Genomic DNA, 13,368 nt, shown 5'->3' on the forward strand with positions numbered 1-13,368 from the left:
AAAGTCTTGAAGGGAAACAAAGACGGCTTAAACCACTGCTGGAAGAGACTCAGTAACTGCACTAATAGTTTTCACAGTATAATGATAATATGCCCATGATTATTGTTACTTTGTATTCAAATAATTCCATTTTAGGGAGGCTAAGTGGTTAGCATGCCGACTTCACGGGGCAGGGTCGTGAGTTCAAGACCGGTCCGGCCTCCCTGTGTCGAGATTGCAGGTTTCCCTGCCCTCGCATGGGTTTTGTCCAGGTTCTCCGCTTTCCTCTCACATTCCAAAAACACGCATGGAAGAATGATCAAACAATCTAAATTGTCCCAAGGTGTCAGTGTGAGTGCGACTGGTTGTTTGCCAGTGTGTGGCCTGTGATTGGCTGGCAACCAATTCAGGGTTTCCCCTGCCTAGTGCCCAAAGATGGATGGTATAGGCTCCAGCGCCGCCCCCCCTCCCGCGACCGTAATGAGGATAAAGCAGTCTGGAAAATGGATATTTCCATTTTAGTAGTTGGCCTAAATCTAGCATACTTCTGAAAGGGCAAAGATATGAGGTTGTTTTGAATGCACAGCATGTCATTTTCTTTATTTGATGTTTACTTTGATAGTAAACTCAATCGAGAATGATCTTAAAGATCTTAAATTTATCATCACAAGTGTGCGCTCTCAAAAATTTTGAACAAAAACATTTGTGTCACTGGTATCTCAAAGCATCACTAAAATACAATTACAGTACATCACATTTTTCTGCTTTCTCTGAAGTCTTAACATAAAATAAAGTAATAAAACTGTTCCTTGAAATTCTGATTACATTCCTTATTAGACAACCATTGAAAGACAAGGGCTCAAATTTCACTCATTTCACTCGAAACAGCACGCTATTTTGAATATGTTTGTTTTTCCTGTTTTGTTGTACGTTCACCTTTTCACATAACGATGTTTTTTACATCCTCACCTTTGGCATTATTTGGCACCATTCAACCAAGAAATCCCACAGGTTTAATGTGCTTCCGACATAGCTACTTGCAGCTTTGGCATAAAATTAACCTTTGCTAGTCTGGTGTTGCATAGTCTGGTAGTGTGTGTGTGACAAATTGCATCAGTTTCAACTCAGACAGACGGCTTGAGGGCCGCGCGCTGTGAGGAAATGACAGCTTACACTTGTTCATGCAGAAGAAGAAAAGATTGAATTAATTGCACAGGGGTGTTGGAGATATTGCCCACTTACACACTTTGTGACATTAATAATGAACTGCGGGCAGAGGAGGAATGTGTCACTGCAAATCACTGCTAGCAAATATTCAAAACATTTGAAAGCAAAGCAGAGAATTTTCGAAGAACAATATTTTCAAAATTGTGCTAAGCGTAGCTTGTCAACACCTGACAAATATCCCCCAAAATTTGGTTAATTACTTCATTAAATGGCCTGCAAAAACTCATCAACACATTTATAATAATAATAATAATAATAATCCATTTCATTTATAAGCGCCTTTCAAAACTTTCAAGGTCACTTTCCAGTCACAGGATAAGTTTTTCTGTGGGTGAGCAGCGGCAGCCACTCGTTTAATGAATGTAATATAAAGATACAAAGCACTTAGTAATGAATCTTTTTTAAAGGTGAAACGTAAAAAAAAAAAAATGAACATATACAGTAGACTGTAAAAGTCCTGAAAGCCAAAATGCACAAATGCAAGGAAGAAATCATTAATGTTTGATAGGTTGGGGTAATTCGCTATACGTATCTTTAAACATCTTTTTGCATCGTTTTTTTTTTTTTTGGGACTTCCTGATATGTCATATCCTGCCTGCCTTTACTTGATGTCACATCCTATTATGTTACATCCTGTCCGTCTTATATAAATGCTCTCCCAGCGCGTCTATCTTCCTCTTTCCTCTCTGTCTCTCCTCAACCGACCTCACACCGAGCTCACAATGTCCCTGCTGTCTACAAGATTAAAATAACTTATTCTGTTCAACACCTGGCTTCCTGCTGATTTCACCATCCCACTTCTAACACCCTGAAGAGCGATGAACCAAGAACGAACGATCACTTTTAACACATCAGTATGATCATACAATTCAAGTTTAGAAGAATTATATGATGTATATTTGGGACAACCACACAAATTTTATTTCTATAAGCTTCATGCTAACATATATTACATAACGCCAGAGATGGGCTGATAAATAGCTTTGAATATCTGGTGTTTTATTTTTAATGAGATTGGAGACAACGAAACCCCCCAAATACAGTTTATTATTATTGTTTTTGTTTATTTGTGGGTTTTTGATTTTTTAAAAAGCAACAACATGTGAGCAAAAATACATAAGAGGCATTGATGTACTCGTCAACCTTTTTGAAACTGATTCAGTTCCTGGTTTGGTCATAGTTTTCCAAAGCAAAAGTAGATGTTTGCAAATGTATTATTTTGATCAAGCACAAAAGGGAATTCAGATCGTTTTCATGAAGAACTGCAGAAATCAGAGAATAAAGCAAAGACCAACACTAAAATCTGCATTCATTCGTACTGTACTTGTATCAAATGAACTAGAATATGTTACTTATTGCACTTTCCCTGGAAAAAAAAACCCTGTCGTAGTCTAACAAATGAAAAACTCTGAGAAAAGTGTTAAATGGAGTGAATTCTATTTACAGCAGCTGTATCAACATTTTTTTACAGCGAAGGCCAGATTTGATGAGAGGAAAATGTGTGGGAGGGGTGACAGCAATTTTGTTTCAAATTGCCTTCAATTTTCCCGTTTGTTCCCAGTCAGCTTGTCCTAGCTTGCATGTTTTGTCTGGTATTGCCTTTTGATATTAAATTCTTTGAAAGGAGCTGCAGTCTCTTGGCAAATTAGGCAGACACAATTCAGTGGGAAAGATATGCCTATTTCCACTTGTATCGGTCAACTTTGCTTTTCTTGACTGCAGTATCCATTGAAGAAATGGGCCCGAAACAATCGTACGATGGTCATTCTGGGTACATTCAGAAATTCACTCTAATGCTTAACACGGCTGTGTGAGTGGGGTGTTCACAGAGGCTGAGCGCACTGAGCATATTTTTGAAAGCACATGAGAGCACAGTCAGGGGTCTGTTGCCATTTTCTGGTGAAACTAAATTAATTAGCAGTCATAGTAGTAGTTGTATTATGAAACAGTCTGAAAGTGGGTGTACAATATGGGGGAGCATTATTTTTTTTTGCTGGAAAACGTAGCATATTTACAGAAAATCAATCAAGATGCTCTGTGTCATGATTAATATTATTCTGTGTTGATGCATTTATTGAGGGACCACTGTAGTGCTGATCGCTAACATGGTCAATTTATATTTTGAAATGCATCTATGGGGCAGCCCGGCAGTCGAGAGGTTAGCACGCCGGCTTCACAATGCAGAGGTTGCGAGTTTAAGACCCGGCCCGGTCTCCCTGTGCAGAGTTAGCATGTTTTCCCCTGGCTCATGTGGGTTTTCTCCGGGTCCACCGCTTTCCTCCCACATTCCAAAAACATGTGTGGCAGGCTGATTGAACACTTAAAAACTGTGCCCGAAGACAGCTGGGATAGGCTCCAGCACCCCTGCAATCCTGATGACGGTACGGATAGTGCATGGAAATGAATCTCTGTTGGTATGTGGCTTTAAATTCTTGCCATTTTTCTTGTTTTTTTTTTATCCAATGTGCGTATTTCTATATAACAATTCATCCATCCATTCATTACTGACTGTTTATACGGAGTTGGGTTGCTGCAGAAGCAGCTTCAGCGGGAAAGTCCATATTTCTGACTCCCCGGCCCCTTCATCCAACTGATCCAGAAGGAAATCAAGGTATTCCCATGCCAGCCTGGAGACATTGTCTCCCCGGCCTGTACTGAAAAGTCCTTGGGACCCCCAGCCGGTGGGAGATGCTTGAAACACCTCACCAGGGAGATGTCCACGATGGAACAGTGAGTTGAGGTATTGCTGCAATGTGTCCTGAACTGTCTGTTGTTTTTTTGAAGGCCAGCTGAGCGGTGGGCGTTCTCATTCAGATGCACACCTGTCATGCATAGCAATCAAGACACTATATAAGGACTCTCCTGCCTGCAACCAAGCACTGTCAGATAATTGGCCTTGCTGAATCCTTTGTTCACGGGGAATTTTCTACATGTTCCTTGTTTCTTTGCCTTCAACTATCTTATCAGACATTCTCTGCCATGCAATCCAGGGAAAGCTCCTTCCCTGAATGAAAGGTGAGATTCTATGTCCCTAGATGTAGTTTCTGTGGCCAGCAATCGGATCGCCAAAAGTCCTGCCTTTTTGCCGTTGCCCAGCTCACAGAGCCTCAAACCCCTTTGACCCCTCCCACACGTGATGGGTCCATGGGAAGAAAGACAAATGTTTGGTGCATACGCAGCGACAAAGTGTTTTCCAGCAAGCCCAACCTCCAGGCTGTCTGAAAAATGAAATCACTTTCTTGTTGCGTGTAAAAACAGAAAAGCAAATTGAGAATATGTGCACTGGGGAACTTTATTTAGTAGAATTTGCCACGGGACATTTTCTGAATGACTACTTTATGCCTGATTTGCACTCAGACATGATTTTCTTGGCTGGATTCAGTGTAATTAATTGTTTTCATGAGCAAACATCCACCAGTGCATCCATATACCTGCAGTTTAAATTGAACCAAATTTTTGCCACACTTTGGACTCATCACCCCAGACGCTCTCCGTCAAAGTCTCTCCATTACTGCCTACAGTCTACTGATGATTCACACTTTAAATAAATGAAGTGGACAATCTTTGTAGCATCCCAAGACATTTCAGACTGGAGGAAAATCTTGAGGCCTTGAGTAACACGCCGAACAATCTCAGCAATATGATTTCACTCGTGTAAATACAATAACAAAAGCACAAAGCTTTAAACAAGACAAAACATTGCCATTTTAATGACGCCGTTTTTAGTGGGATGGTACTATGAGTTATTTTTCAATGTGAGCTAAAGAATGTCTCATGACTTGTTCTTTTTGGTTTGCCCATTTAAGTGAGATGTGTGTTTTCACCGATCTTCAGCCAGAAGTCTGCAGAACCACTCAAAAGGTAAAGACATCAGGACTTACACGAGGATTCACAAGTTTCATTCATTCAGTCATCATGCAAGCAACGTTATCCTCACGAGGGTCATAGGCATGGATAGGCCTATCCCAGCTGATTGAAATTCCTACTTATTTCAAACCGATAAACACTTTAAGGCAGAAATCAGTGCATCCAAAAGATAGGCTGCCAAATGAAAAACAAAGTAATGTACTTTATTCAATTTGTAAAAATGAAAATTGTAAAGAGCAATACATAGGGGAGACTCAACAAACTCACAAAAAAAAGACTTCAACATCGCAGGGATAATTCTAATGGTCCTCAATCGGCAGTACATATGCACCTAAAAGCTAGCAACCACTCATTTGACGACAATGAGGTTAAAATCTTAGCGAAAGAAAATAGATGGTTTGAAAGGGGAGTAAAAGAAGCTATTTTCATGAAACAGCAAAATCCTCCGCTTAACCGTAATGGTGGGGTGAGGTTCAATTTGGATCGTTCGTACAGTAGACTGTTTGGGCAACATAGGATTAGTCATGCTGATGAGGTGCTACCAGGGCCAATTGGACAATCAGGCCAGTCATCAGTCAGGACAATAGAAGCTATCAGTGGAGCGCGAGGGATTAGTCCTCTGCTCCCCCCAACCTGAGAGCAGAGACCTATCATAGCAGAGTCTGGCATCGCCATGTCGGGACAGTAGGGATATATATAGGGCCGAAACTACCAGTAAGACTTTAGTTTGCTGACGAAGCTTCTTGGATGGGAAGCGAAACGTTGGACACCTTCAAAGAAGTACAGATGACGGCTGAAGAAACCTTTTCATCGATCCACCTGTAGCCAAAGTCAAACCGTGGCACAGTACTTTATAACTCATGTCATAGTTATTGTTTTAACAGCATATTAGTACATTCTGAATCATCAGTATCTCTCCTGGCTGTGGGTCCAGCAGTGAACTTTGTTTCCCGACTTTGGAAGCAGAGATTCATTAAAGAGGCACAGAGTTGTTGATTGTGTTTCTTCCTGAAGGAAAATAAATGAATTGTTTGACTGTAGACTATGATGGCAACTACAGCCCGAAGGAGCCACTGTCTTGTTTGTTTTAGAAGCTTCTGTCTTGCTCCAGACCCGGTTGAAGTGAATAACTCATTAGAAAGCTCTGTAAAAGCCTGATGATGAACTTCAACATTTGAATCAGGTATAGAGAAACAGGGAAACTCTTAAACAACCAGAACAGTGGCTCTCTCATGGTTGCCTACCCCCGATCTATAGGAATGACTCTTTCAAAGGGAATGATGCATGTGCAAGGCTCTTGCTTTACCAAGTTGATTTACCAAATCCTGCACAACACCAAGCCCGCATTCTGAACAATACACACTGACTGCTCTGTTTCCTCTCATTTATTTTGCTGCTTTATTCATTGTGATTGTCAAAAAATGGCATCAGATAAACGCCCAAAAATAAATGTCCTCCGAGCACGAGCGCAAATACTGATTAACTGAGCTTCTCAACTGATGTGATGGGCGGATTGGCTGAAAGCCATCTTTGGAGCCGTCACAATCATTTGGGGATACATCATTATTGTGTTAATCGCAAAGCTCCCGCAAGCCTCGTGGCCATTCAATCAGGCATCACAATGGAAGGGACAAATCCTTCGTGGTCAGAGCAAGCATTCAAACAAACTGCTATTTAATGAACCTCACGATCATGAAGGGTTTTGCTGGGGGGCGCGGGGAATGCCTGTCATGCCAACACCTATTGTGTCATCCATTATTTTTGTGCTTTGGAAATAGGAAGAGATGAATATTTGGATCTTTGAAACCAACAAGTCCTGGAGGCAAAGTTAACCACAGGAAATCTCTTAAATCCACGATAATGACACCACCTGGGGTAGCTGAGGGTTTCATATCTCTGGTAAGGTTATTTGAGGTGTCATTCTTCATAACTGGAAATACAAATCTTAATCAATCTGATTATATCTTGTACATCTCGGGCCAGACAGTTTCAACAATTTTGTGGAATCTGTTTCGGGTCTGCCCCTTCTGTTAATGCAGGTCATGTTGGAATGAACGAGGACGCAGTCCGTTTCCCTGGTTCATTGTGACCAGCGATCTCTGACCTGACAAATGTTCTTCTGGATGATTGGGCAAAAATGTCCACAGATTCAATCAAACAACTGTGAAAGACTAGCTACAGAGGGCCAATCAACTCAATCACTGGTTCCATTTTTTACTTAGTGCAGGTGTCATGGTCATATGTATGAATCATTTTATTGATAGATTAATCTCACATTTTTTATTTCTGGAACCGGAAATAAAACTACCTCCAATGTAAATAAGTGTGTTTTAAAATACTTGATACTGTACAAACTTCAAGATGATTACTGAAAACATATGCCAAGACGTAGCCATTGGTAGTACAGTACTCATTCCGAATATTTATTTAGCTTTCACCCATCAAGGATCATGGAAGCAGCCTACATACAAAGATGTGACGGGCTAGATCCCGGCTGCCAGGATCTAGTTTGAAACCTGTGCTTTAAGTAGATATATTTTCATGCTCAAAAATGTAGTTTTATGCGTCGACAAAAGAAGGATCTTTGGCGATTTAGCATCCATCATCCAAATCATAGAAGAGGTATTTGATTGACATTTGACATCTTGAGCAGGGATTGGTTTTTGGGTTGATTGGTTTTACACATTTTTAAAGTCCAATGTTATGTCTTTGGTGATTTAACAACTCTCTCATGCCAAACATTTCATTTATTAAAGCTGTTTTATTTTAATTTATAGGAACATAAAAGCACTGCAACTCCATAAAGGACTGTATTCAAGTCAGGTTGAGGTAAGCTTCTGACATACAAACCATCAAAAATACATTACCAGTGCAACCCTAAAATTGTGATTCACAGTGAATGTGTGAATTCATGCATAATGTATCCATTGTGAGCGATTTGAGTGTCCAATTGTCCAGAAAAATGGCCTATAAATCTGGCGTATTGTTATTCATGACTAAATGTCCTTGAGTTTTGAAAGGCGCTTAGAAATTAAATGTATTATTATTATTATTATTATTATTATTATTATTATTATTAATACATTAAAAAAATCTGACAAAGTCGTAGCACAAAATCAAAGAAATGACCTTCGGTCATTCAAAGGATGGACAAAAACCTTCATGCTCACGATCCATTCAAGTTGAGTCTTCTATGAATGTAAGACATTTTCCTTTCCAAAGTACTGCCAGACCATGGCCTTGAATAAGTAATTACATGTCCTCTGTATGCAAACTAGCATCTACTCACTCTTTTCCCAAATAGAACCAAAAGCATTGACTGATACAAAGGACACAGTGTTCTGGGTACCGTGAGACACACACGGCTGCTACATTTTTCCAAAACTTTTGGTTGCAGTACAGTAGAAAGCAATCATCAGTGAGTCCAGTGGCACAGCCTTCGTGGTGGGCGTGTGTGAACCTGCACTGTCTAAGTAGCCAATACATTCCCCCGGGTTGACTACATTGTGATAAAAGATGGAGTTCAAATAGCCTCTGTGCTGGTGCCATGTGGCTTTGTCGTGGCAACGGCGATACTAGGCAATGTCACAAAGTGCTTCTCCTCCCACACTGTCTATATGACGCCACCAACCTTTTTATTACCAGGCTGCAGCAAGCCAGCTGCAATAAATGTTCTTTACATGCCTTTTAGTCTAACTGAGTATCACTGCACTACAATGAAGTGCGAGTTCGGGTGGTCGATGTTAATCGTGAGTCTGTGTCAAAGTCACAGTTCTTGCAAAATGCCAAGGTCAGAATATATAAAAATGGAACATGACTCCTATACTTTGTCGTGTAATGCAAGACAAGTAGAAATGTATTTTGAGGGAGACTTGTGAAAGTGCACTAATGACTGTCTCTGCAGCAAGATCACTGGTGATGCCGTTGGCAACGATGACTAATAGCTTCGATTCATGCTCTTGGGGCAATTAGATGGTAGGCTCCAGACATTGGCGTGCCCTTAAAGTGACATTTAACAATGCAATGACAGCATTGAAAATAATATGAGGAACCTGAATCATCCCACCCGTAGTTATGTCAACAAACAAACTGAAGGCTGAAAAACAGGAGCTCTTCTGTAGTGGGGATTAATTTAATCCAGGCCGTGCCCTTGCACTTTGCCTGGAATTTATAAAATACAACAGATCCAAAAAGGCCATGCATAAGAGCCATAACAAAGATAGAGTCTGCACAAGTGCTGCTGAGACATTAAGAGAGTGAAAGTGTTTGATATGCAAATGAAATGGACGAGACCAATTACAGGATGTATGTCCTACTTTTAAAAGTAGCACAAAAAGACAATGACGCTACATCAAGCTGAAAAACACCTCAAGGTGCAAATTGTATCACGCAACAAAAAAAACAGAAAAAAAAACAATGGGAAGCAGCAAAATTAAATTGAAAGGACAGCGGGTGAATTTTTGCACGTGAATATACAATGTAAAGATATTCTTAGAAGATAACTGAAGGGAATGAACTCGGATTAAAGCGCTTTGGGTACACTTGAGCCTGATGATCCTCAAATAGCAGGCTGCACTAAATTGCATGTTCGCTCAAGGAGACTTCACATGCTGTTTGTGACCAGGTGGTGTGTGTGAGCTAACAACGTTGCAGCACAATTAAGGACATTTGAGACATTAAAATGCCACATTTAGGAGAGCAGTTTGCAGTTTATGTAGTGCTGATAGCCATGTCAAATTTGGAAGCGCGGCACAAGAACAAAAGTTAGAGGGGAATGAATTGGAAGTGTCATGATCTTGTTATTCAAACAAGCAAGCAACTGCTTAGAAGTAACAATTTAGTCTTCATTTGTGTTGTGTACAATAAGTATGTGGACATTAAAATGGATATTAGAGATAGTTAATATGTGACATAAATTGCATATAGTGTCTCTGTTTGTCATCAGAATTGTGAATTTTGGGTCCAGTGTGATTGTTTTACCCTTCTTTAGGAGTTGAGCATGGCAAGCAGAATAACATTCACTGTCTCTGTGAAACTCTTATTTTTGTGATACTGTACATCCACATGGCAAGCATGCATTCTGTAAAGGTAGCGAGTCTGACTTAACCAATCTTTTAATCTGCCAGGTCTGATGAATTATGATATGACAAGATGATTGCTACATACACAACAGCGACTGTCAGATATCATGCAAATATGCCCGCTAGTGACTTGGAGCACTTTAATGAATTGTGTCAAAGAAATGTGATTGCTTGTGTATGGGATGACACTTGGCTGCATCTGTCTTATATTTTGTTCATCTAATAACATAGCTGCCTCAGTCATTTTTTAATTGAAAACAAGGAGAAACAGACGAGAGCCTAGTTGCCTCGATTTTTCATTTGTGAAGCACCGTCACCTGGATGACGGAGAATCACATAGATATGGGTACATACAAACACAAAAAAGTACAATTTGTAGCAAAGATATCTTTTTAAATTGATACTGTGACTGTAAATTAAAAATGACGTGGTCAATTATGCTATTAGGCAATCTATTTGATCGACGTGGTTCTCTGTTTCTAAAAAGATGAATATTTAAGAAAAACTATAGCTCACCCAACCAGAAGGATCCGCATGTTATACTGGACGTTACATTTTAAAATGTTATCAAATAATGACGCAATTCTATGCTGTTAAAAGACAGCACTTTTGGTCAATATAAAAATATCTTAATGTGACTAATTTACAGATTTTATTGCCTGTTTTAAAATTATGAGCTCTGGGAAACTCCCATAAATGAGATTGTTACTGTTCAGTTCATCAACTGTTATTCTGTCATACAAAATAAATTATTGGAATTGTAAATCTTGAATACATTTTGTGAAAGCCGTACCTAATTAAGTCAATGAGGGCAACTGCATACCACCTCATACCCCTCGCAGGCGTCTTTGGATGGTAAACATACTTGGAGACATGGTTCCATTAAGAATGATTAGCCGAGCTTAGCTGAAAACTTCACCGCTCCAAACACTACGAATGGATTCCTGCCTGCATTTCACTTCAGCACCAGCCGCCACTGACGACAATTCAGTTTGTAACCTTCCCAAAGACCCCCCCACCCCCCACATCATCATAAACCATCACATGATGAAAACAATAGCTCTTTTAAGGACTCACGACAGAAGGAAATTAGCCGTGTTTAATCACCCATACAGTAAACATACTGTAGAACAGAAGGGATGAAAGGCTGGAAAGAAGCAGAAAAATAATTCCAAGCATCCCCTTATAACCAAAGTACATGTCAGAGGTGATATACATGTAACTACAAGGTCAGTTATTTTTAAACGGTTGGTTTCATAAAATCATGAAAAGGTGGAGGTTAATGGAGTCGTGACACATTACACACAAACACAGTGCATGACAGTGCTATGAAAATGTTATCTTGCCAGTGATATACTGTATGTTATGATGGATATTACCATGCATTTCCCCCTCTAAAATCAGACTGCTGCTTTGAGCTTTGGTACTTTGTAAATTGCTCAGAGTGCAACCATTAAAAATTAGAGGACCTGTTTTAAAATGCACCCCATAAACAGTGAAAAATCAACATGAAATAATTCATTTATGTAGAAAATCAGCTTCTGGCTGCAAAGTGCTGTAGTTATTGTAATTGAGTTTCAGGCTTGTACTCAGACAAAATGAGCACTTTGCATCTCAATCTACAATACACGAGAGCCATAACACTCAAACCCGATCTCTGCGTCCTCGGCAATAACGAGATTCACTTGAAAATACAGCGGTGCCTTGAGATTCGAGTTTAATTTGCCACAAAACAAACATTTGTTTTCTGAGAAAAACATTATGTAATATTGTTGTTAAAGTGCTATATAAATCAATATGTATTGTATGATACTTTATAACAACATAAAGTCATAAAATAATTCAATGAAAACAATTGAGCAGATTTTGTTATACTCTCTCCTTTAAAACAGCATGGCCACCTTAGGACAGCATAAGAAAAGCATGGATAAATTCAAGACTCGCTAAGAATAAAGAATATATTTCTGTGAGTATCATTACATATGTCTACATGCGTTGCTGCACCACTTGTGTTCAGGCATCCATTGCTTAAACTCGAGGGTAACAACATCACCACATTCATTGTAATTTTCATATGTCCATTATGTCGTGAATGATTTATGTGTTTGTTTTTATGGTCTATATTATGTACATAGAGATGACTGTCGAATTATTCGAAAGAGCCATCCGCTTGATGCAGCGCACTTGGCCAGCCACTTAAAATGATAAATTGACCGTTTCGTTCAAAACTCGGTAGTTATTTTGTTCGGGACAAGATTTGAATATGGCATCACAGTTTGTGCACGTGAAGTGGCCAGTGTTATAGGTGCTTTCTGTGCTGTGGTTCGTATTACGCACCCTTCATTTTGCAACTGCCGAAACACAGATGAGGGGTGTAAAAAAGCCCCCCCCCCCCCGCGCGCTGGCTGAAAACCGCTTCACAACTTTGCCACCGCTGGTGAAGTCACGCGTGCGACGAAAGGCCATGTAGGATCTTAATGATCTGATTCGATTTGATTTACCTTGTATGTGTTGATTGACCACATTCTCCAGGCGATCGAGTCGCTCAATCAGTCTGAGAGTGTCTCCCGATCTTTTGTCCACCTCCTCGAACTTTCTCTCGGCGAAAGGCATGGGGACTTTGATGTAAATATTGGCGATGTAATTAGTCACCCATCCGACGTAGAACAGACACACGATGTTGGTCATGCCGCTCAGGATCACGCATGTGGACACCAAAGTTTTGGTTCGCCTCGTGCAAGCCATGCCCACATCCCTCCATGCAGGTTCAAATTCTTTTCAAAATAAATACATAAATAAATAAAACACACGACAATCTCCACAAAACAACGAGACAAAAGTGGTAAAGTGCAGTTAATCCCAGCGGTAATCCAAAATGTTCAATTGTGGCGGGTGGACCATCTACAGGTGAACGCTACCTCTGTCGACCCATTGCAAAGCTCCGACAGCTCCAAGAATATTTGACAGGAGAGGGAGCGAAAGAAGCAGAGAGGCGGCCAACATCGCGCTTCAACCAATAGGAGGCGTGAAGATGACGGACGAGCTACGGGCAGCCCGCCTCCTCCCGCGACTACACTCCCACTCACTGGCCGCACTTGGACCCCAAGCATCAAATACCGGAGGTTACCATTAGACAGTGATGGGCCGGTAGGGCCTTCAAGGCCTTCTCTGCTAGCCTATAAATATCTAAATCACAGATAAATGCGAATTAAAA

The 13,368-nt window shown here is 40.3% G+C and overlaps 1 protein-coding gene across 3 annotated transcripts in view; it reads right to left on the reverse strand.

Annotated features, from left to right (window-relative positions):
- Nucleotides 1-13,103, reverse strand: part of galnt18b (UDP-N-acetyl-alpha-D-galactosamine:polypeptide N-acetylgalactosaminyltransferase 18b) — a 66,978-nt gene extending 53,875 nt beyond the window's left edge. For all 3 annotated transcript variants that reach the window (XM_088992456.1, XM_088992455.1, XM_088992454.1), the window contains exon 1: nt 12,656-13,103. In XM_088992456.1, coding sequence (XP_088848582.1) covers nt 12,656-12,899 — 244 coding nt within the window. In that variant the 5' untranslated portion in view covers nt 12,900-13,103. The remainder of the gene's footprint in view (nt 1-12,655) is intronic.
- Nucleotides 13,104-13,368: the final 265 nt, after the last annotated feature.

This window comes from Hippocampus bargibanti, linkage group LG03, assembly GCF_051943395.1.
Source record: "Hippocampus bargibanti isolate YZ-2025 linkage group LG03, ASM5194339v1, whole genome shotgun sequence".
Lineage (NCBI taxonomy): Eukaryota > Metazoa > Chordata > Actinopteri > Syngnathiformes > Syngnathidae > Hippocampus > Hippocampus bargibanti.